The 22891-nt window shown below is 35.6% G+C and overlaps 1 protein-coding gene across 1 annotated transcript in view; it reads left to right on the top strand.

Annotated features, from left to right (window-relative positions):
- CFTR (CF transmembrane conductance regulator) overlaps positions 1-22891 on the top strand; it is a 225855-nt gene that overhangs the window by 125573 nt on the left and 77391 nt on the right. Inside the window, exons 16-21 of the mRNA XM_053662935.1 lie at positions 649-686; positions 1154-1404; positions 5305-5384; positions 10375-10525; positions 13333-13560; positions 16534-16634. Coding sequence (XP_053518910.1) covers positions 649-686; positions 1154-1404; positions 5305-5384; positions 10375-10525; positions 13333-13560; positions 16534-16634 — 849 coding nt within the window. The remainder of the gene's footprint in view (positions 1-648; positions 687-1153; positions 1405-5304; positions 5385-10374; positions 10526-13332; positions 13561-16533; positions 16635-22891) is intronic.

Raw genomic sequence — 22891 nt, 5'->3', positions numbered from 1 at the left:
GCATAAAACATTTGCCCCTCAGTCAAAAGTTCCCACCTGAGAAAGCCCAAATAGTGCCAACAGTGTTTGTTTTAACCTGAATGCACCTTATCTTTATTCATAAACTGAACTTTTGTACTATTGACATTTTATCTGATTTCATAAATACTAATCTCATTTTTTCCACCAACCTTACTCTTACTCTTCCAATAATCTTACTCTATGAGACACTCTTACTTAGTCTCATAGATATTAGTCTCATAATCATTTCCTAACAAATGCAATTATTTATCTGGTTATGCATAGCTAGATAAGCTATCTGCCAGCAGGCTGACTGAGATTTAAATAAACTTTACAAGAAATAAAGTTTATTTAAAATATTTAAGTATGAATGTAGCTCTTCTGTGGGCAATGAATACTTCTTGTTGAATTAAAGAATGAAATAACAAAGTATTTAATTCAGTGAAATCTGAATTCCATTAACTTAACATGTTCTCACCACAATAATGGTTCTTAGAACAATTAGTGCAACTGCTGGATCCAGGAAAGAAAAGAAAAATGAAATTGTGTGTGTTTTGATGTTGGTCATGGTGGAATTACAAGTGGGTGTGGGAATAATAGGAAAATATGGTGAAAAAAATTAAGTGTGTATTGATTGTTCCATTCCAGGTGGCTGCTTCTTTGGTTTTATTGTGGCTATTTAAAGAGTGAGTATTCCCTGTCCTGTTGTGTATTATATTTTGTTTCTATTGATTCTTTGGGTCTTAGTAAATATTGTAACATCCAGTGTGCTTCATTTCCCCACAATATCATAGAAGTGGAAAATCAAATTCTTGTTTAGAATTGTGAACATGTGCAGATCCTGCAGCTCTTCACTAATTTCTAAAGAATTCCATTGTGTTTAATTTTCATAAGATGTAGTGAAAATATTTACAACAATATTATATATTAGAATTTTCTCTGCATACTTAATAAAAATCAAGTTTATCTTTTTCAGTGCTGGAAAAGTTTAATCTACTTTCTGCTGAAAGTGGGTCCTTGAGGTTAAAGGCATAAGCCCTGCTAAGAGAAATATATTGTATTTCTTTAGACTCAACTTCAGTTTCATTTACAATATATTTAAAATTCAATGGGAAGGTTTGGTTGCTGAATAACAATTTCCTTTGCTTTACAGAAGACCTCCTCAAGACACAGTGAATAGTACTGGGAGTACAAATAGCAGCTCTGCATTGATCATCACCAGCACCAGCCACTTTTATATTTTATACATTTACGTGGGAGTAGCCGACACTTTGTTTGCTCTGGGAATCACCGGAGGTTTACCGCTGGTGCATTCTCTAATCACAGTGTCGAAAATTTTACACCACAAAATGTTACATTCTATTCTTCATGCACCTATGTCAACCCTCAACATGTTAAAAGCAGGTACTTAACTAGGGATACAAAATGAAGCTGCTGATCCACCATCCAGGGGGGCTGTGATTTAGTTTTCTAGTAGTACCTTTACACAGAGGCATCTGCACCTTTATTGAGCTTCCTATGACAGGCTGTAGATTTTTTGGAACCTATAGGCTGTCCAATATTATTTGTTGTTCTCTATATTTCTGTAGCAGTTAATTTGAGTAGCTCAGTTTGTGCTCATAACATTGCAATAGCAGCACCAAGCCCTTCTGGGTCAGTTATTCTCCATTCAGATGTTTGGTCTAACCTCTTCAAGGCATCTTGAGTATATAGCCAATGTGTAGTATTGTTGAAAAAAGAAGATTTGAAGCAATCAAAGAAAATATAAAATTCTTATACTGATAAAATCTTTTTATGGATTAAAATAATCTAGTTTCCCATAACTGTTTAAAGGTGATCATACAAATTTGTTTCAGGTTATTATTTTTTTTCAGTTTTTTGATGGGGGCAGGGTTGGTGGTGGTTGAAATCCCAAATGTCTTTTTAAAGTATTTATATACTTTTATACCAACCATCATAGCAGTTAAGGGCAGAAGCTTTTAGTTATAAGATGAATAAGGCATGAGGATTTAATGTATAACTTGACTATAACTGGTAACAATTGTATAATTGAAATTTACTGAGAGAATGAAACAAATAAGAGGTGATGGATATGTAATTCAATGGAAGGAACCTTTTCACAATGTATACATATATCAAACCACTATGTTGTACACTTGAAATACCTTACAATTTTATTTGTCAGTTATACTTCACTAAAATTAAGTCACAGATAGTAAGAATAGTGAAATAAATGGGCCAAAGATTTAAAAAACTAAGGGCAATAAGATACATTGAAAGTAATCAATTTAATTGATTCTCCTTTAGACAAATTCACATTTAGAGTTGAATAAGGAGTTCCCCATGTTTTATTCCTACAGCAATCTGTTGAGCACTTCCTTTGTGTGGCACTAAAGTCAGGGTCTGGAATGAAACGATGAATGAGATACAGTTCTTGCCCTGGAAGAACCCATAGGCAAGGGAGAGAAGGGAGACACAGATCAGAAAGCAAAAAATAAGTTCAAGATTGATTTTTAGAGTAATTTGTATCCACAAATCTCAAAATAAGAAATATCCATGGATTTTTTTTTGGCTAACGACATTTTATTGTTAGTTCACAGGAAGATCTTTATATTTATTCTGAAGCCCTTTTGGGCCACTAAAGCCTTGACTGATTTGTATATACCCATCACCACCCTCTGTTTTAGGGCTAGGAAATTTTAGTCCTAAAAGGGAATGTCATATTTACTTGATTCAGTGATTTCATTTTTTTAATGGAAAAACGGAGACCCAAATAAGATAGAGGATTTGTCAAAGTTGCCAGCAGTCAGAAATGGGCAATGAGCCATAATGGAAACAGCACAGTAATTGTTTAGTCCTGGCTTGTCCCTATATGAGTGATGATCATGGCAAGTTGCTCTCCTGAGCCTGAGCCTTGCCTTTGCACCAGTAAAGTGGTAACCTCAGAGGATCATTGTGAAATCTTCTTGCCTGTTTCATGACCAACGTGAAATAAATGTCAGTTCTCTATTGTTTCCTTCTGTGGGGCCCTTTTCCCACAGGGGATACCCTTTCCATTCCCCTGCTTACGTTTCAGAGCTCCTCATTCCCTTGAATACTATAGATAATGGTTCAGAACCTTCTCTCTTTCATATTTAAATGGTTATCATTCATTTTATTTTCTTATATATCTTACTTTTCAAACTTTAATGTACTTTGTGGGATGATTCTGAAACATCTCTTTTTTGCCTTTTTTATTATTTATGCTCATGAGAACTGAAACAGCAGGATGACCTTACATCTAGATGTCCTTTCCCATCCCTACCTTCACCCACAATTTCTGTGTGCAAGGATGGTGCTTTGTGGTAAAAAAACATTGCTGTTCCTGGTATATGGTCCATTTTTCTCATTATGTTGCCTACACTACTATAATCAGCAGCAAACAATGCTTCCTTGCCTTCTATGTGTACTTCAGTTTCTCTCAGATGTGCCCTTCTGCCAATGTATACTGTACTTGATTTTCTTTGATTCCTTGTCTGATTTTCCTATGTTGTTAATTAAATGACCTTAAGTCATACAGACACACAGTAGGTGCTTACTAAAATATGTTAAATAAGTAGAAGTGTGAATGTATTTTGAGAGAATACTGCCATTTGAAATATGATAAGCACTGCCAGATTGATTTTTTTAACCAAGATGGACTTCCATTTTCTGAACAGTATATATACCATAAACTAGTAGTGTTGAACTTTTGGTAATTTATGGAAAGATATACAAATATGTTTTAAAATGCTGAAAGAAATATTGATAAAGGCTAAGTGTGACTTAAATCAATAAGTATGCATTGAATAATTCTTACATATAATACTTTTTGCTGAGGGCTATGAGTGATAGAAAAATAAGTGTGGCATGATCCCCTTGTCCTCTGGCAATCTACAGTCTAGAAACAGAGATAAGATATGTATACAAGCCAAGTGACTATGGCATGAGACATGGATATAGTCATATAACATAGAAGTGTTGACAAGATGCAGTTAAAGAATTGTGTCCAGAGGAGAAAAGGATTAATTTGAGCTGGTGCAAACATTGATGTTTCCTTCAGGAGAGGCATTTGAGTTGGACCAGGAAGGAGACATAGATTTGGAGAAATAAAAATGAGGAGAAAGGGTTTATACGCAGAGGGAACCAAATGAGTAAAACAAGGAGGTAGGAGAGTGTAGAATGTATTTAAAGAATAAACCAAGAAGAGGACTTAGTTATAAAATTAGCCATGGGAAAGTAAAGTACAGTATAGGGCATATAGTCAATAATAATGCAGTAACTATGTATGGTGCCAGGTGGGTGATAGACTTACTGAGGTGATGACCTTGTAACATAAATAAATATTTAATCACTAATTACCTAAAACTACTATATTATTGTATATCAACTATAATTAAAAATAATTTTTTTTTAAAGAATGAAAGGATTTGGCTGAAAGAATGTTTGAATAGAGGAGGCTTATATTAACTAGGGGGTTTTCAAGGCCAAATCATGTAAGGCATTAAATACTTAACTAGGAATTTTGGATTTTATCCTGCAGCAAATGGGGTTGGGGTGTGAATGCTAAGATTCAGTATCATACTGTGTGTACAGTATTGTGTTGTATTTAATTCAATTATATGTTTCACTCCCCCACTAGACAATGAATTCCTCAAGGGCAATATCATGGTTTATTCACTTGTGCTAACTCAGTGACTTGCATTGTGTCTGGCACATAGTTGCCGCTTCATGTATAACTTTTATTGAAGGAAAAAAATGATCACTTATAAATGTGAGTCTGGTCTCTAGAAAGTAGGCTGAAGTTTGGATTGCCAGCCAGTGGGTTGAAAGAGAGAACATGGCAAAGGACATCCACGCAGTGGGCAGGTAGGACCTGGAGCAGCCATGGGTTTTGCAGAGGTGCATCAGAAAGGTGAGAAAAATCAGAGAAAGAGAGCTATACAGTGTGGACTACAGATGTCAGGGAATGATGAGAACATAGGCAGGCTTGCAAGTGTGACATTGTAGTAGGATGAATACCATTCCTGACATAATTTCTGATATGGGCTTTGTTAAAGACATTAGTTTTTGCCTGAATCTAACAGCAATTTGTATTTTATAAAAGTTTAAAAGTGGGAAACAATTACTTAGAGTCTTTGTAGAATACTGAATTTTTGTAAATCTTATTTATCTGATTACATGCTAATTCTTGAGTTATAATGCTTCTACTATGATCTGAATTTATCACATATTAATTTATTAAGATTACTTTTTTGAGAAGTTTTATCTTCTTTTATATTGTAGGTGAGATTCTTAATAGATTTTCCAAAGATACAGCAATTTTGGATGATCTTCTGCCTCTTACCATATTTGACTTTATTCAGGTTTGTAAAAATAAGTATTATTAAGTGTCTTTGATTTGTCATTTTTTAAAAATAATTAGAAAAAGAAATAAATGAGTTTTTGCTTATTTTTCATTTGCATGAGAGTTGAAGTACAATATCCTGTGTGAATTTTGTCAATTTCAAAAAAAAAATCCTCAAAGTAAGCATAATTTTAGTAAATTCAGTGACAAGTTAAAACACCTCACCTGACCCAAATCCAAGGTGATTCTGCATTTAGATGTATTCCTGTCTACTTCAGAGTGATTTGAGAGGAATAGCAGTCCATCTTGCCCCAGATCACTGTCCATGTAGTATTTATGACATTTTTGACATTGACATCATTATTTGATTGAAGTCACCTACCTCAAAAGGGCACATGTTAAAATGAAGATCAATTTCCTGGTGGGCTACAGTTTCAACCAGTTTCATCTGTGAACACCTTGGCACACATTTGCTAGCCAGCATCCTCACAATAAGGACCATAATGTAGGGACAGAAGTACAAGTAAGTGTTCAAGAAGGTGAGAGGGGAAAAGAAAAAGTCAGGACTAGTCTGGACTATGCCTGGGTAATAGATCTGAAGAGGCCTTCAGTGTAGCTTGGCTCTGAGTATGTCTAGGGTGTTGTGATTGAGTGGTGGTGAGAATGAAGAAGGAGAGGATGGAGATGAAGGTACACTACAGGATAGTGCATTAGGATTCCATAAGTGACAGGGCTTAAGGTGTGTTGTGAATTAATAATCTTGGCTATTGGACCAGATTACAAACAGCTTCCTGTCCGGCTTAGGTCGAGCCCCAGAGAGTAAATGCTACAGTCTCAATGATCTCTTTGGATAGGCAATTGGAACAGGATGCAGCCCCTATTATGACAAGTCATTCTCTCCTCCCACCCACTTTCACACTCCCCCATCCTTCAATAACATACTTTATTTGAGAGAACCTATACAACAAAATAAGGGCTCCTTCATTTGTTTGTACACATAGCCTCCATTGGCAGATGCACAAAAAACAGATTGTCAGTTTGTCTCATCTGAAATGATTGGCCAAATCAAACACACTAACTGTTCTAAGTGAACTTTAGCATTTTGGATTTCCTTCAGTCGCTCAGGATATAACTTAGCAGCAGTAGCTGGAATTCTTTTACGGATGCTTTGAGTTCATGCACTTGAAAGGAGTGTTTCCTGTGTCTTTCTTTTATGCTGGACAATTGTTCCTTGTTTCAGGAGTGTAAATGACTGTTCCAAATATAATATTACTAAATCATGTACAAACTGAAATACAAACATCTTGACAGGGTTACAATGGGATTAATGATAAACTTTTTTCTACTTTTGTATTCTTCTGAGTATTTTCTGAATTAGTATAAGACTCACTTCAAAATCCTATAGGAGAGTTAATTTTTAATATTTATTTTATAAATTAACACTTTGTAACATATTATATGTCTCTCAAATGCTGTATCTATGGCAATTTGAAGTTTCTGCTTAATTTCTAACGTTACTGACATTCTTTAGTAGTTGCTTCACAAGGGCTTGAGCAGGGCTCTTTGAATTTCCCTATTTTATTTATAGGAGGGTCTCATAATAAGGACATATAATAGATGACAATCAAATACAATAAAAATCTAATTAACTTCTTTTTTATTAAAAAATGTATTGGCCCCGACCAATGTAGCTCAGCTGGTTCAGTGTCATCCTGAAAACCAAAAGGTTGCTGGTTTGATTCCCTGTCAGGGCACATACCTGGGTTGCAGGTTCTGTTCCCAGTTGGGGAGCATGCAAGAGGCAACTGATCAATGTTTCTCTCTCACAGCAATGTTTCTTTCTCTCTCTTTCTCCCTCCCTTCCTCTCTCTCTAAAAATAAAAAAAATACTTAAAAATTTTATCATAGGGCTCCTTTAAATTGTGAGCTCCTCTGGTTATATTTAAGTATGTTCTGACAAAGGAAATTTCATTCTAGGCACAATTCAGGAATAAATTTTTGTACAGATAAAACATACATGTAAATTCCCCTTTAAAAACTAATTTATATTTGCTCTATTTTTTAACATTTGATAATGTTCTGGCAGATTTGCTTTCTAGATACAAACATCATATAATGAAAATGGAAGATCCAGACTCTGTCTGCAGATACCACTATTTATTTCACCTTAATAAGAAACTTAGTTTCTGAGGGTTTCAGCTGTAAAAGGAGAAAAATAAATGTGATTGTGGCACTTTCATTGTATGCTTAAAGTTATATGCTTCAGATTGGCATAATGGAAGTAGACTGACTATTCACAACTAATTTGAATTTGAAGCCAAACAGGGAAAAATTGTACTCTATCTCCTACTTATGTGTCTGTTTGCGTGAGTAACTTTTTTTTTTAATGAGACAAAAGCCTACACGTTTTTAAATACTGAAATCTATTCTTCTCAGCTTAAAAACCTTTAGGTCTTTTTTTATTTCTTCTCTAATATACAATTATACACTGAGTCTTGCTACTTTGATCTCTACTGTATCTTTCACATTATTTTCCCCTACTCATTTTATAAATTCCATTAATCCCTTGCTTAAAAATTCTCAAGGACTCACTATCATTTATAAATTCCAACTCTGGTGTTCATTGCATGGTTTTAAATAGTTATTAATTTATTTACCTATTTATCTGTTAATTAATTACTCATTTTGAAGTGGTCCTTTGTTCTCGTTGCCAGCCCCAGTTTCACAGGCAGTGCTGTGTGACTGTACGTGTCGGGTGCTTTGGAGCTGCTTGCAGTGGAAGGGAATGTGCTGTGCACTTCCTAGGAGTGTAAATGAATGGTGCATTGCAGGTTTTATAGTCTGTTGACTTTTTTTTCTTTGACAAAGTTTAGGATTTAGTTAAGGATGTGTAGGAATTAAAAAATCTGTGCTCACATTTTCATCTTGTCCTGAAGTCCCTCTATTTATTTATCTTCTTGTCCTCTCACTAATATACACCATGTGAGATGACTTGTTTCTTATCCATTGTGAATTAAACTAGGACAAAATTTAGGTTTCTTTGTATAATTTGAGTATCAAGTATGTTAAACAAGTGCCTTTAGTTTTGCATACAATGCTAAATTATTAGCATTTCACTTTAGTACCTAAGGGTGTCCTCTTATGGGACAAATAGAGTTATTTTTCTTAATACTTAGGCTTACTTTTCACTTATTTGTCATTTTGGGCTGTAGTCTGGATTATTATAATTGCTTGAAATCTATTTTGTGAATGTTTCATCACTTCCACTTGTACCCACCTTCTCCATTCTTCCCTAACCCAGTGTGATATCTTGGTTGGTTGACTACCTAGATATTGGTAAATGTAAGCACAAGTCAAACAAACACAGTACATTTATAGTTGTCAAGAGCATACAAAAGACCCTGATTTTAATGAAGTAGCTAAATGTTTCCATGCTACTAATGCAGCAGCATTTGTCCTTCAGACATACTGGTATTTAATATGATAGTCCATTTACATTAAGTCATATTCTCTAGTTAATCATGCTTAGAATGGAATTTTCCTCTTTTCTCTCCAAACAATCCTATTTATGAAAAAATCCATCATTAGAAATGTGGTTTTCTATTAATAAAGTCTTGCCTTGTAGCAACCAGGGCATTTGGGGCTTTCTCACTATACTGCTGACATATGTGATGTCAGAATGGAATAAGGAACACTTTCCTTAGATTATTGAGTCATCATATGGACTTTGTCCAGTGTCTGGAAGTAAAGATTTGTCTGAATATTTGTTGTATTAGCAAGGGGCTAGTATTGCAAAATTTGATGATTGGAGAAGTGCAGGCATTTTTTCTAGAAAAGTGTTATCAAGATATAATCTTATGAAGTTTTAGATGAGAATAACCTATTCAAAAAAGATTTATGCAGATCTTAACTACACCTGCATCCTGCTCCCATCAACCATAATGTTCTGTATTCCACTTCATTACCTGGAAAATGCATGTGGCACCCAGGGAAATTGATGGAGAAGTAGTTCATTGATTATCATATAGATATTACAATAGGTTTATTTTGTAGCCCTTCTTGTGACAGGTACTTATACTTTATTCAAATGGGTTATTGTGGAATAAATGTTAACATACTTTTTTCTTTTTTAAATGTGTGGATTTACTCTAATGTGGAAATATAGAAGTTCCTGAAGAACTTCTGTATTTAACTTGTTCCTAAAGAATACCAATGTGGTTAGATTGATTCTGAAACTGCCAACAGGGATCTGGTTTTTTTGCTGAATAATGTGAAGCAGTGGGTATAGTGTGGATGGGATTGACTTGAACACAAAATTCATTTTGACAGTATGCAATATAGAAAAATTGTCTAATTTTGAATTAAATTAGTCATACCCCTACCCCAATTTTTTGAGCCTGTAGGTTATCTCTGGTTGTTTTAAGGAACAGAAACAGGATTTGGGGGAAGGGGAGTAACATTTATTTATTAAATTTTTTTTCAATCTTAAACATGAGAAAACTAGGTTCAGAAAAGTTAAGTAGCTTGCCTAAAAGCCCAAGCCATGTTTAGACCAGGTCTGTCTGACTCAAAAGGCTGCAAGATGAATGGCCAAATTTCAAAAATTATCTAAGCAAAATAAATACTAAAATTTCACATTCATACTAAAACTATCTCAAAATAAAAAGTTTATTTTAAAAGAGGTGATTTCTAGAAAAAATCACCCATTTTAAACTTATTTTTCATGCACTTTTAGGTGTATAGGAAATGATAACATTAAGAGATCCAAGATCACCATGTTTTCAAAACTTCAAAATGGTGTTATGAGTGACCTACACAAGTTTTTGAGTATTCAAAGAACTTATGAAAAAAAAAGTACTTTGAGATGACAGCTTTTCTAGTAGGAAAATGCTTGCCACTTATTGAGAACAGAGTGTGAAGAACTTATTTAGAAATAATATTGCTGACTTGGTTTCTCCACTTTGCACCATGAAAATGTTTACTCACAATGTCTTTTCTTGATCCTATAGTTGGTATTAATTGTGATCGGAGCTATAACAGTGGTGTCGATTTTACACCCCTACATTTTCCTAGCAACAGTGCCAGTGATCACTGCTTTTATTATACTGAGAGCCTACTTCCTCCCCACCTCCCAGCAACTCAAACAACTGGAATCTGAAGGTATGACACCGAATGTGCAATGCTTACCTTGAAAAAATATCCACAAGAGCTGCCTGTAATTCTCTATTATTCAGCTACTTTTCAAAAAATTTTTTCTCTGCTTTGAAACTTTTGCATCATATAGCAATGACTTTTTAAACATATATAAATGTAAGAGGAAACAGTGAATTACAAGGTACACATAGATTTGTTTTTGTTAAATAAGACTTTGTGAATTCATTTTGGTTTTAGAACAGCTTCATAGAATCTTACCAGGATTAATATATAGGATATTCATTCATAACTTTCCCCTGTAAATTAAATTTTAAAATGATGGTGCTAATATCACTAAAAGTTTGTCTGGGTTCCCAAATGACACTGGACAAAATTCTTTCTTCTGGCTTATTTTCAAACACTGTTCCTTTCTTTCTTGGGTCTGCCTTCTTGTGCCCCAGACACTGCTCAAGCTGTTTGTAAGCACATTTTTTGGTAACAGCCTTCCTGCAGGTACATTTGCAGGGGCTAAAATTTCAGTGCATTTTCACATTGGAGGTCATTTGCTAAATTAAGTCATACAAATTTTCTTAATCAAGGCATTGCATAAATTTTCTTAAGAGAAAAACATTTTCTCTCAGCAGTGATTAATTTAGAATAAGCCAGAAAACAATGCCCTGTAGTAGCCAAGAAACATGAATAAATAATGGCAGTAATTTTATAAGTTCACAACATGGTAGCCAAATGAAAAAAATAGGGTAATATTAAAAAATAACAAATTTCTGGATTTGTGGCCAATGTGGAGGTATGGGTAGATGCACTGTGCCTCCTCACACAACCAAAAGGACAACAATAAATTTAAAAACAAAAACCACAACTGCCAGAAAATCAAACTGTGTGGAAGTCCAACAGCCAAGGAGTTAAAGAAGAAACACTCATCCAGACCAGTAGGACAGGCAGAGACAGACAGTCAGACTGGCAGAATGGGTGAGGTATCAGCTGGCATAGCAGATGTCCCCACATTTGCATGCAGATAAACCAGGAGGAACAACTGGGGAGCGAGACAGACCCACAACCCAGGGCTCCAGCACAGGGAAATAAAGCCTTAAAACCTCTGACTGTAAAAACCTGTGGGGGTTTCAGCAGCAGGAGAAACTCCTAACGTCACAGGAGATTCTGTTGGAGAAACCCACAGAGTCCTAGAATGTAAACAAACCCACCCACCCAGGAATCAGCACCAGAAGGGCCCAATCTGATTGTGAGTAGCCAGAGAAGTGACTGAAAACCAGCAGAGAGAAGAGCAAGAGGTATTGTTCTCTCTCAGACCCATCCCCCACAGAGAGCACCACAGTGCAGGGATGAGGGTTGCCCTGCCATAGCAAATACCTAAAGCTCCACCCCTTACTACTTAATAGGCACACAGAGACAAAAAAAATTGAAAGAATAAATAAAAACTTCAGAAAAAATATAACTAAATGACAAAGAGATAGCCAACATATCAGATGCACAGTTCAAAATACAGGTACTCAGAATGCTCACAGAATTGGTTGAATATGGTTGCAAATTAGAGGAAAAACTGAAGGCTATGAAAAGTGAAATAAAGGAAAATATACAGGGAACCAACAGTAAAGGGAAGGAAACTGGGACTCAAATCAATGGAGCAAAAGGAAAAAAAAAACATTCAACTAGAACAGAATGAAGAAACAAGAATTTAAAATAATGAGAAGAGGGTTAGGAAGTTCTGGGACATCTTTAAATAGTTAAACATCCAAAGCATGGGGGTGCCAGAAGGAAAAGAGGAGGAGCAAGAAAGTGAAACTTACTTGAACAAATAATGAAGGAGATATTTCCTAGTCTGGCAAAGAAAATAGACTTTCAGGAAGTCCAAGAAGCTCAGAGAGTGCCCAAGAAGTTGGACCCAAAGAAGCACACACCAAGATATATCATGATTACATTACCCAAGATGAAAGATAAGAAGAGAATCTTAAAGGCAGCAAGAGAAAGGGAGACAATTACCTATAAAGGAGTTCCCTAAGACTATTAGCTGATTTCTCAAAAGAAACCTTGAAGGCAAGAAAGGGCTGGAAAGAAGTATTCGAAGTCATGAAAGGCCCTTAGGTTATCCAGCAAAGCTATCATTTAGAATAGAAGGGCAGATAAAATGCTTCCCAGATAAGGTCAAGTTAAAGGAGTTCATTATTACCCAGTCCTTATTACATAAAATGTAAAAGGGACTTATCTAAGAAAAATAAGTTAAAAAATATGAACAATAAAATGCCAACAAACCTTCAGCTATTAACAATCAAACCTAAAAATATAACAAAAACAAACTCAGCAAACAACTAGAACAGGAAGAGAATCACAGAAATGGAGATCACATGGAGAGTTATCAGTGGGAAAGTGAGAAGGGAGAGAGAGGGAAAAGGTACAGAGAATAGGTAGCATGGTAGGTACTTAGAGAATGGTAGGTAGAAAATAGTTAGGGGGAGGTTAAGAATAGAATAGGAAATGTAGAAGCCAAAGAACTTATACGTACAACCCATGGACATGAACTAAGGGTGGGGGAATGTGGGTGGGAGGGTGTGTGCAGGGCAGAGGGGAATAAAGGGGGGGGGTAAATGGGACAACTGTAATAGCATAATCAATAAAATATCTTTAAAAATAAAAGTAAAAATAACAAATTTCATCTATTCCATGTATGGCATCAGAATTAAAACCTCTCTAATCAATTGTATTTGCTGTCATTTAAACCAATCTTTATCAGGTACATGATAATAAGGGTTTCATTCTGTATTTACATGACTTACATTATTTTCTATGGGAATATTTTACAGGCAGGAGTCCAATATTCACTCATCTGGTTACAAGCTTAAGAGGACTGTGGACACTTCGTGCCTTTGGACGTCAGCCTTACTTTGAAACATTGTTCCACAAAGCTCTGAATTTACATACTGCCAACTGGTTCTTGTATCTATCAACACTGCGATGGTTTCAAATGAGAATAGAAATGATTTTTGTCATCTTCTTCATTGCTGTTACTTTCATTTCCATTTTCACAACAGGTACTATGAACATTTAATTGAAAGTTTTGTCAACCAAAAAATGCTACATTTTTTAGGTTAAAAATTTTAATATCTTTAAATCAATTTTTGGGAGGTATTTGTTAATCAAAATATTTGTTAGTTTGCTTTTTAACAAATTACTTTCTTGAATTTCTATTGTTTATTATTGAACAAATAATGTTTTGAATTAGAATTGTCTATAGCATTATACATACTTCACAGTTTAAAAACTGAGACAAAAATAACAAATCTGTAATTGGAAAAAATCTCTCTGATAAAGAATTCTGCAAATAGGAAGAAAAATTTCCATATTCACACATACGAATATACAAAATCTTCATTCCAAGTAAGTTTTGTTCTTTTTAACCACCAGATGGTAAATTTTGTTATTCTAATGAGAATATTGCATGACAAAAACTGCCACAATTATGCAATGTTAGATAAAAGTACCGTATTTCTCAAATACAGATGTGCTGAATTTTTCATTATAAGTAAAATAAAAATCTATATAGACAAGTAAGTTTTTCTAATTTAAGATGTTCAAACTGAACTAACAAGCAAAACAGATTCATACACAGATGGAGAGTAAATAGCAGGGGGGAGGGTAAGGGGTGGAGGGATAGAACAAAAAGGAAAAAGGACTCATGGACATGAACAACAGTGTAGTGATTGCTGCGGGGAGGTGGGTATACCAGAACTAAATGGTAATGGAAACAATACAGTAAAGATTAATTACATTAAAGAAGAGATAAAATAAAATAAATACAATTTCCACCAAAAAAGAAGTTGAATTATTGAGTTATGTATAGTATTGATATATATATGTATATACATATATATGTATAAATATATATATATATATTTATATATGACAATAGACAAAGGCTCAGAGTCAATGCCAAATGCCAAAGGGTTGTTTGGTTATAAGACTAAAATCCTGCTCAGATAAAAACAAGGCACCTATTGGAGAATTACAGGAGTGCCTCATGGAACACCAAAGCAGGAGGCACAGGAAATGAAATGGAGAGTCAGACTTTGCTCTTCTTGAGGCCAAATGCTGGCCTATGTCCCTTGCTTTCTGCAGCTGCTTCATTCATTTTTCTCTTTGAAGACTGTTTTCTGGTGTACCAGGGCTATGCCACAATAACCTTTTGTGGCATCTTTTTCAAACCCCTGAATTAACAACAGAATTCCTGCATCCATTTACAGCATCCTGGGGAGAAGCAGAAAATAGGCCCATTTGGGTTCAGGGATCCACCTGTAGTCCATGTGGTTACTGTGAGGATAGCAGTTTTCCCACCTTCATTGTTCTCATATGGGGCAGTGGGAAAGGACTCCATGAAAGGAATTGAAGTGAGCAGGCAAATGAACCCTTAGCAGCACAGTAATTTTGGACATTTTAAAAGCTAAAGTTTTTTTTAGGTTCATAACTTTCCATTTTTTCCTTAAGTTTTTTGAAACAGGATCAAAGATGGCTAAATTACATGAATAAAGATTTGTTAATAACTAATTCAAAAAAATATGTCAGATGTCAGATCCTTAATGTAATGATTAAGGATCTGATTGAGGCCCAGTTTACCCAGGATGATAGGTAAAGCCTTTAATAGTCAGTGTAGTTTAGCACCTATCAATCAAATCCAGTGCCTTGCTAGAGTGAATGTTGGCCATGCAGCTAATCAACTCTGCCTGTACTGGTCTTCAGCTGTATTAACTTGTACACATTATATAACTTCTCCAAGGCCCTCATTTTCTTCATGTGTAAATATACATAATATTAGTACCTATCCCATAGGTTTGTTGTGAGAATTAAATGTAATAATTTGTGATAACACTTTATGATAGTGCCTGGTACATAAATCTTACATTGCTATTAAATTTTATTTTACTCTCATCTTAATCTTCAGAATGAATAATATATTGGGATCCTGCATAAATCTTACCTGTTTAGAATAAATGATTTAGTACTGAGAGTACATACCTGCTGTCCATGCTTTGTCATCTCTTAGAGGAATTGTGGAAGGAAAAAAATTAACTAATAATTATAAGCACTGGCCTGCAAAGCAAAGGGCCTCCAGTTCAATTCCCGGTCATGGCACATGCCTGGGTTGCAGGCCAGGTTGCGCAAGAAGCAACCACACATTGATGTTTCTCTCCTTCTCTTTCTCCCACCTTTTCCCTCTGTCTAAAAATAAATAAATAAAATCTCAGAAGATAATTATAGGATAAATTATTCTATTTTTAGAACCCTATGACAATTTTATCATGCAAATAGATGCAAGGACTGACTCTCAATGGAGATTTTATAACTAAACTTGTAATAATTTAAGAACATTTGTATTAGAAAATTTTTATGGCCATAAATACTGAATATTAATGATTTTAATTAGTGGTTCTCTACAGCCCTGAAAGTCTATTTACTGTTAATTAAACACTTAAGTTTTGTTCATCCTGGATGAACTAGTTTGTTTTTGTGTATGTTTTTCACATACATGGCAGTCTTCTCTTTCCAAAAGGTAGACCCATGAGTTTTGACTTCCCAGCGAAACTTTAAGTCCAATTTTCTTCTCAGCAGCATCAAACTTCTTTGTAGAGGAATTCCTCAGGACATGGGGCTTCTTTTCCATTGTCCTTTGCAGTTTTTGAAGGTATTATTATTTACAGAGTAATAGTAGATGAGATAAACATGATATCTACCCAATATTAACAGCCCCTTCAATATCTGAAGCATTTAAAAAGGGCAGTTCCTTCCTAATATTCTATCACTTTTTGATTTAAAACATTGATTAAATACTTGCTATATACAGGACATTATTACTAGTGGTAGCTCCTGGGTAAACTGAGATGAAAAATTGTTAAAGCTGGTACAAAATTGCAATGTAACTTTAAACGTCATATGTCATGGGAGAGGTATAAATAAAGGGGTTCAAGAGAGAAATAACATAAAGTTTGTTTATATCTTCTCTCCAATTACAGGTGAAGGAGAAGGAAGAGTAGGTATTATTCTAACGTTGGCCATGAATATCATGAGTACTTTGCAGTGGGCTATGAACTCCAGCATAGATGTGGATAGTTTGGTAAGTAATGTATTTTTTTTAGAAATTTTTATGAAACATTTCAGGCACATCGAAAATATAGGTTATAACATAAAGACAACTAGGTACCCAACCTTCAGCTGTATAAAACATTACACATAAAATGAAGGCTATTGTGTATCTCTTATTAAGCCCATAGCTCTTATTTCACCCACACAGATAATCACAATCAAGATTTAGTGCTATAGTGAGCATTCTTCACAATCTCCTCAGCCAGGGTTTTTTTTAGGACAGATACCTATGAGTGGTATTTCTAGGTTGTAGAATTAATCTATATTTACCTTTACTAGTTGATGCTGAATTATCCTCAAATCTGTTGTAACATTAATATTCTTATCAATAGACTATAATGATTCTCATAGGCCCATACTTTATGATATGCAACACTTGATATTGTCAGGCTTTTTAATTTTGGCGATCTGATTAATGTGAAGTTATTACTAAGGAGATAGAGCAGCTTAATGCACATTTATTGGCTGTTTGAGTTTTCTCTTTTGTTAATTGCTTGTTCATATTGATTTATTATTTTTCAAATAGACTGGTTTTTTTTCTTGATTGATTTGTAGGAGTGTGTGAATTCTGGATTGATTGCCAGCTTTATACATTTCAATTATATTCAGTCCCTCAGTCAATGGCTTGGCTTTTAGTATCTTTTGATGAAAAGATGATTTTAAGTTAAATGAAGCTAAATTAATGTCTTTTATGTTTTGTGCATTTGGTATTGAGTTTAAGAAATTCTTACCTATTTTAGGTTTTCAAATTTATCAGCATTACATTTTTTATAATATTATTTTTTAATCACTAAATTTTATGTAGTCTTTAGTCATGCCTCCTTCCTCATCCTTAAAGTTTTTATCATTGCCTTCTTTCTTTTTGCTTGAGTGTTATTGCCACACATTTGTATCCTTGATTGGTGTATATAAAGACTATATTTGAGCCTTGTTGTTTCTCTTGTCCTGTTTCCCTAGAATGCGGAGCCTGCAGGGAGGTTTATGAGCGAGCACTGTGTCCGTGACACAAATCTTGTGGCAGCAAGAAAAAGAGATAAAGGAAGCAAAGCAGATTTCTAAGTTTTAATTAAAAAACAAATACATAGTTTTTAATCAGACTGTGCAGTTTGTCTGGATAGCTTAATCATCAACTTTTATTAGTCTATCTGTAGTACTGCTTTTAAAATGAGTCATCCATTACCACATTGGCGAAGGGTCTAGGAACTCATGTTGAAAATGACTTTTATTGCACTCCAAAGTTATTTTCCCATTCTCTGAGACAGTTCGCTTGTTCTCAAACCACAGACGTTCATTCAGCTGTGACATTTGTATAATCGATTCCTATCAGAACAAATATCATTATAAAAAATATCTCTAGAAAAAACCCAAACCTTTTAATGTCCTCTTTTTTCCTATATGTCTTAATATTTTATTTTAACCAAAGCATTTTAATAACTCATTGAAATGTAATTTAACCTTAACATGATTTATAGTAGGGTTTATCTCCTTTTCTTTAACATTATGTTTTTTCAGTTTGAACAGCTCTTTTTAGCTACTCATTCATCTCCTCACTTAGCTCTTATGCTTTTGGAGTTGGGTCTCATAAATGTTCATTCTTTTCTTTTTTCTTCTTTGTTTTCTTTTTTTAAATCCTCACCTAAGTATAGGTTTATTGATTTTAAAGAGAGAGGGAGGCAGCATGACAGACAGACAGACAGACAGACAGACAGAGATTCATGTGAGAGAAATATCAATGCATGGCCTCCCATATGCGCCCCACCTGGGGATCAAACCTCGGTACATTCCCTGACCAGGAATGGAACTCACAACCTTTTGGTGTATGGGAGGATGCTCCAACCATCTGAGCCACCCAGCCAGGGCTTTAAAATAGTTCTGTTGGGATATAGTAGGAGAATAGTGCTTGCATTCATTTAATTCTTTGTTCCAACTTTCTGCAACTTTGACTTTACTGTTGAAATTCCTCTTATGTCACTTCTTTATCCAAACAATTTCTTCAACTGTATTTTCACAATTCTTTTTGTCATATTGTTTTGGTTTACATAACAGCCTTTGTACACTGATGTCAAAACCTTTGTTGTTGCAGTTCCATTCTGCATGTCTAATCTCCACTAAAGTTTCTTTAACGTACTTTTACTTCTTAGTTTTTCACATGGGCATCCTGGGCTTTTGTGCCCTTGCTTTGACATTGTGTCTTTCATCTCCTGGTATAAAAGGATCCTTGCAAAGAACTATTATGTTATAATATGGTCTATAAAAAGGGTCAGTATTGACTTCCACCAAGATGGAGGCATAGGTGGATATCCGTGCCTTCTCACACAACCAAGTTTAGAGACAACTAAATTTTAGCAATATAAAACACAGCCAGAACACAGAAAATTGAACTTTTCGGAAGTCTGTTAACAACAAATTCTTCAGTCTGATTGGTAAGGGGCAAAACCAGCAGCTGGTGGAGCAGGGTTGCACAGGAAAACTCGGTCAGACGGACTCACGCACACAGAATCCAGGCACAGGGTTGGACCTAGTGAGCGACAGAGCTAGCGACCAAGCGAGCGACCGTGGGGAAACTGCGAGGGAGCAGGGCTGCTGCGGGTTGACTGTGGTCGCACATTTGTGCGCGGATAGACAAGCGAGGGAGTGGGTGATTGAACCGGGACCCAGCGGGTCCCCGCGGCAAGCGGCAGTGGAGGCGCTGCCATTTCCCTGCTGTGACCCCACCTCCACATACAGCGTCATAAACCAGCAACTCTGAGTGGCCCAGCCCTGGTGAACCACCTAAAGCTCTGCTCCTCACCCAGCAGTGCAAAACAGCAGAGGGTGCTGCCATTTCCTCACTCTGACCACGCCCCCACATACAGCATCACAACCCAGTGACCTGGGAGTCCAAGGCTCCCTTCCTCACACTTACAGGGCACGAACAGAACAAAAGTGGCTCAAGAAGATCTCAAAGCCCCAGAGCCTATAAATCTAAGTGATGAAGAAATAGCAAAACTCTCAGATGCACAGTTTAAAACACTGGTGATCAGGATCCTCACAGAACTGGTTGATTATAGCCACAAATTAGACAAATATATGAAGGCAAAACTAATTGAAATGAATGGAATTACACAGGAAACCAATAGCAATGAAAAGGAAACTGGGACTCAAATCAATGGAGTGGACCAGAAGAAAGCAAATAATGGACAAACAGAAAAGAGTGAAGAAGCAAGAATTCAAAGAAATGAGGAGAGTCTTAGGAACCTCCAGGACATCTTTAAACGCTCCAACATCCGAATTATAGGGGTACCAGAAGGGGGAAAGGCACAGCCACCAGTGGAAAACTTATTTGAACAAATAATAAAGGAGAATTTCCCCAAACTGGCAAAGGAAATAGACTTCCAGGAAATCCAGGAAGCTCAGAGAATACCAAAGAAGTTGGACCCAAGAAGGAATACACCAAGGCACATCATCATTATATTAGCTAAAATTAAAATGAAGGAGAGAATCCTAGAAGCAGTAAGAGCTAAGGGGACAGTCACCTACAAAGGAGTCCCCATCAGACTGTCAGCGGATTTCTCAAAAGAGACCTTACAGGCAAGAAGGGGCTGGAAAGAGGTATTCCAAGTCATGAAATCCAAAGACCTACAACCAAGATTGCTCTATCCAGCAAAACTTTCATTTAGAATGGAAGGACAGATAAAGTGCTTCTCAGATAAGATCAAATTCAAGGAGTTCATCATCACCAAGCCCTTATTATATGAAATGTTAAAGGGACTTATCTAAGTAAAAGAAGTTAAAGAAACATGAACAGTGAAAGGACAACAAACTCACAGTTATTAACAACCACACCTAAAACAAAAGCAAACTAAAAGGACAGCTAGATCAGGAGTGGAAACATAGAAATGAAGATCTCAAGGAGGGTTAGCAACAGGGGAGTGGGAGGAGGAGAAGGGGGAGAAGGTACAGAAAATAAGTAGCATAGACAGTAGATAGAAAATAGATGGGGGGGCAAGAATAGCATGGGAAATACAGAATCTAAAGAACTTGAGACACATGGTCATAAACTAAAGGGGGGGTAATGGTGGGGACGGGGGGTAGGGTGGAGGGGAATGAAGGGGGGAAATAGAACAACTGTAACAGCATAATCAATAAAAATTTTTTTAAAAAATGAATACCAACAAAAATAAATAAATAAATAAACAAATAAATAAATAAATAAAAAGGGTCAGTATTTTCATTTGATCACATCTTAAAAAGTCATGTTCTTTTGGTTGAATATCAAAGTGATTGTGATAGTTTTTATTTCCCTGCCAAACAACAGAATTGGTCTTTCCTGGGCCTTTGCAGGATTTATTTAAATATTAATTCCATTCATACTGCTTTCACCTATGTAATTGCTAAAGTTATACAGTAATTTTTTAATTTTCACATGGCATATGTTAAGGGAAAATAGCTATGCCCTCGAGTTTCATATTTGAATGATCTTAACAATAAAGGTCCTTGTGAACTGTGAAGTAATAACTTAATATGTTCTCATTTTATTTTACTGATTTCTTAACTGAATTTAGATCTAAGTTTAAAATGCAGTAAACAGAGTGCTTTGACACATGATTTAGTTTTTTGGTGCTGGACTATTGAGAAGAAATTCTTAGGTGTGGAAAGACTATTTCATTGTCTTATTTGAGATGGACACAGAGTCAAACATCAACAGAACTATGAAGTTATAAAAATTGCAATATGACTTTTTAAATATTCATTTCATCCATTTTTCATCCATTTCAGCCAGTTTTCATCCATTGCTTACACCCAGATGCCTACCAGGGACCTAGCTTTCATTAGCTTTCAACCAGTAGAAGTAATAGTTGGATGATAATACTTCCTCATCATTACTTCTAGTCACTTTGTATTTATGACTGACTACACACCTCAAATATTGGCACTGAAAACTGGCCAACAAGCCTTTTATTATATTTTTCTAATTGTTATTTTTTCTTTTTATTGTTATTTTTCTTTTTATTGAATTTATTATTTTTTGTTTTATTGAATTTATTGGAGTAACATTGGTTAATACTATCATATGAGCCCTGGCTAGTGTGGCTCATTGGATTGAGTGCTGGTATGCAAACCAAAGGGTCACTGAATCAATTCCTGGTCAGGGCATATGCCTGGGTTGAGGCCAAGTCCCCAGTAGCAGGTGTACAAGAGGCTACCACACATAAATATTTCTCTCTCTCTCTCTCTCTTTCTCTCTCCCTCTCCCTTCTCTAAAAATAAATAAATTTATATAAATTTCAGGTGTACAATTCTATAATACATCATCTGTATTGTACATTCATCACCCATAGTCAAAGTCTCCTTCCATTACCATTTATCCCCACTATACCATCTTCTACCTGCCTTACCCCACTTTCCCTCTTGTAATCACCATAGTGTTGTCTGTGTCTAGGAGGGATTTTTTTGTTGTTTTTGATTTGGGGTTTTTTTTTTTTTTTTGCTTAATCTCTTCACCATCTTCAACCTAGCCCACAACCCTGTGCTTTCTGAGAGCTGTTACTCTGTTCTATATATAAGTCTGTTTCTATTTTGTTAGTTTATTTTGTTTGTAGATTCCACATATGAGTGAAATGATATGGTGTTTGTCCTTCCCTAACTGGTTTATTTCACTTAGGATAATATTTACTCTTCAGGTACACATCCATGCTGTCCTGAAATATAAGATTTATTTTTGGAGATCAAGTAGTATTCCATTATGTAACTGTACTATGGCTTTTTTAAATCTTCACCTGAGGTCATTTTTTATTGCTTTTTAAAGGGAGAGAGGAAGAGAAAGTGAAAAACACACTTGTGAGAGAGAAACATTGTACCACTGCCTCCAATAGACACCCAGACTAGGGATTGAACCTGCAACCCTTTGGTTACAGGATGACACTCCAACTAACTGAGCCACACCAGCCAGTGCTGTACCACAGTTTTTTTTATCCACTCATACTGATGGGCACTTGGGCTGCTTCCAAATCTTGTCTATTGTGAATAACAATACTATAAACATAGAAGCCCATATATGCCTTTAAATTAATGTCTTGGGATTCTTTGGATATATTCCCAGGAGTGCAATCGCTGGGTCATAAGGCAGCTCCATTTTTAACTTTTTGAGCTAACTCCATACAGCTCTCCACAGTGGTATCACCAATCTGCATTCCCACCAACAGTGCACAAGGGTGCCCTTTTCTCCATGTCCTCACCAACACTTAT

The sequence above is a fragment of the Artibeus jamaicensis genome, unplaced genomic scaffold (assembly GCF_021234435.1).
Source record: "Artibeus jamaicensis isolate MK-2021 breed Jamaican fruit bat unplaced genomic scaffold, CSHL_Jam_final contig_311, whole genome shotgun sequence".
In the NCBI taxonomy this organism is placed as follows: Eukaryota; Metazoa; Chordata; class Mammalia; order Chiroptera; family Phyllostomidae; genus Artibeus; species Artibeus jamaicensis.
This window is presented reverse-complemented; position numbering and strand designations above follow the sequence as displayed.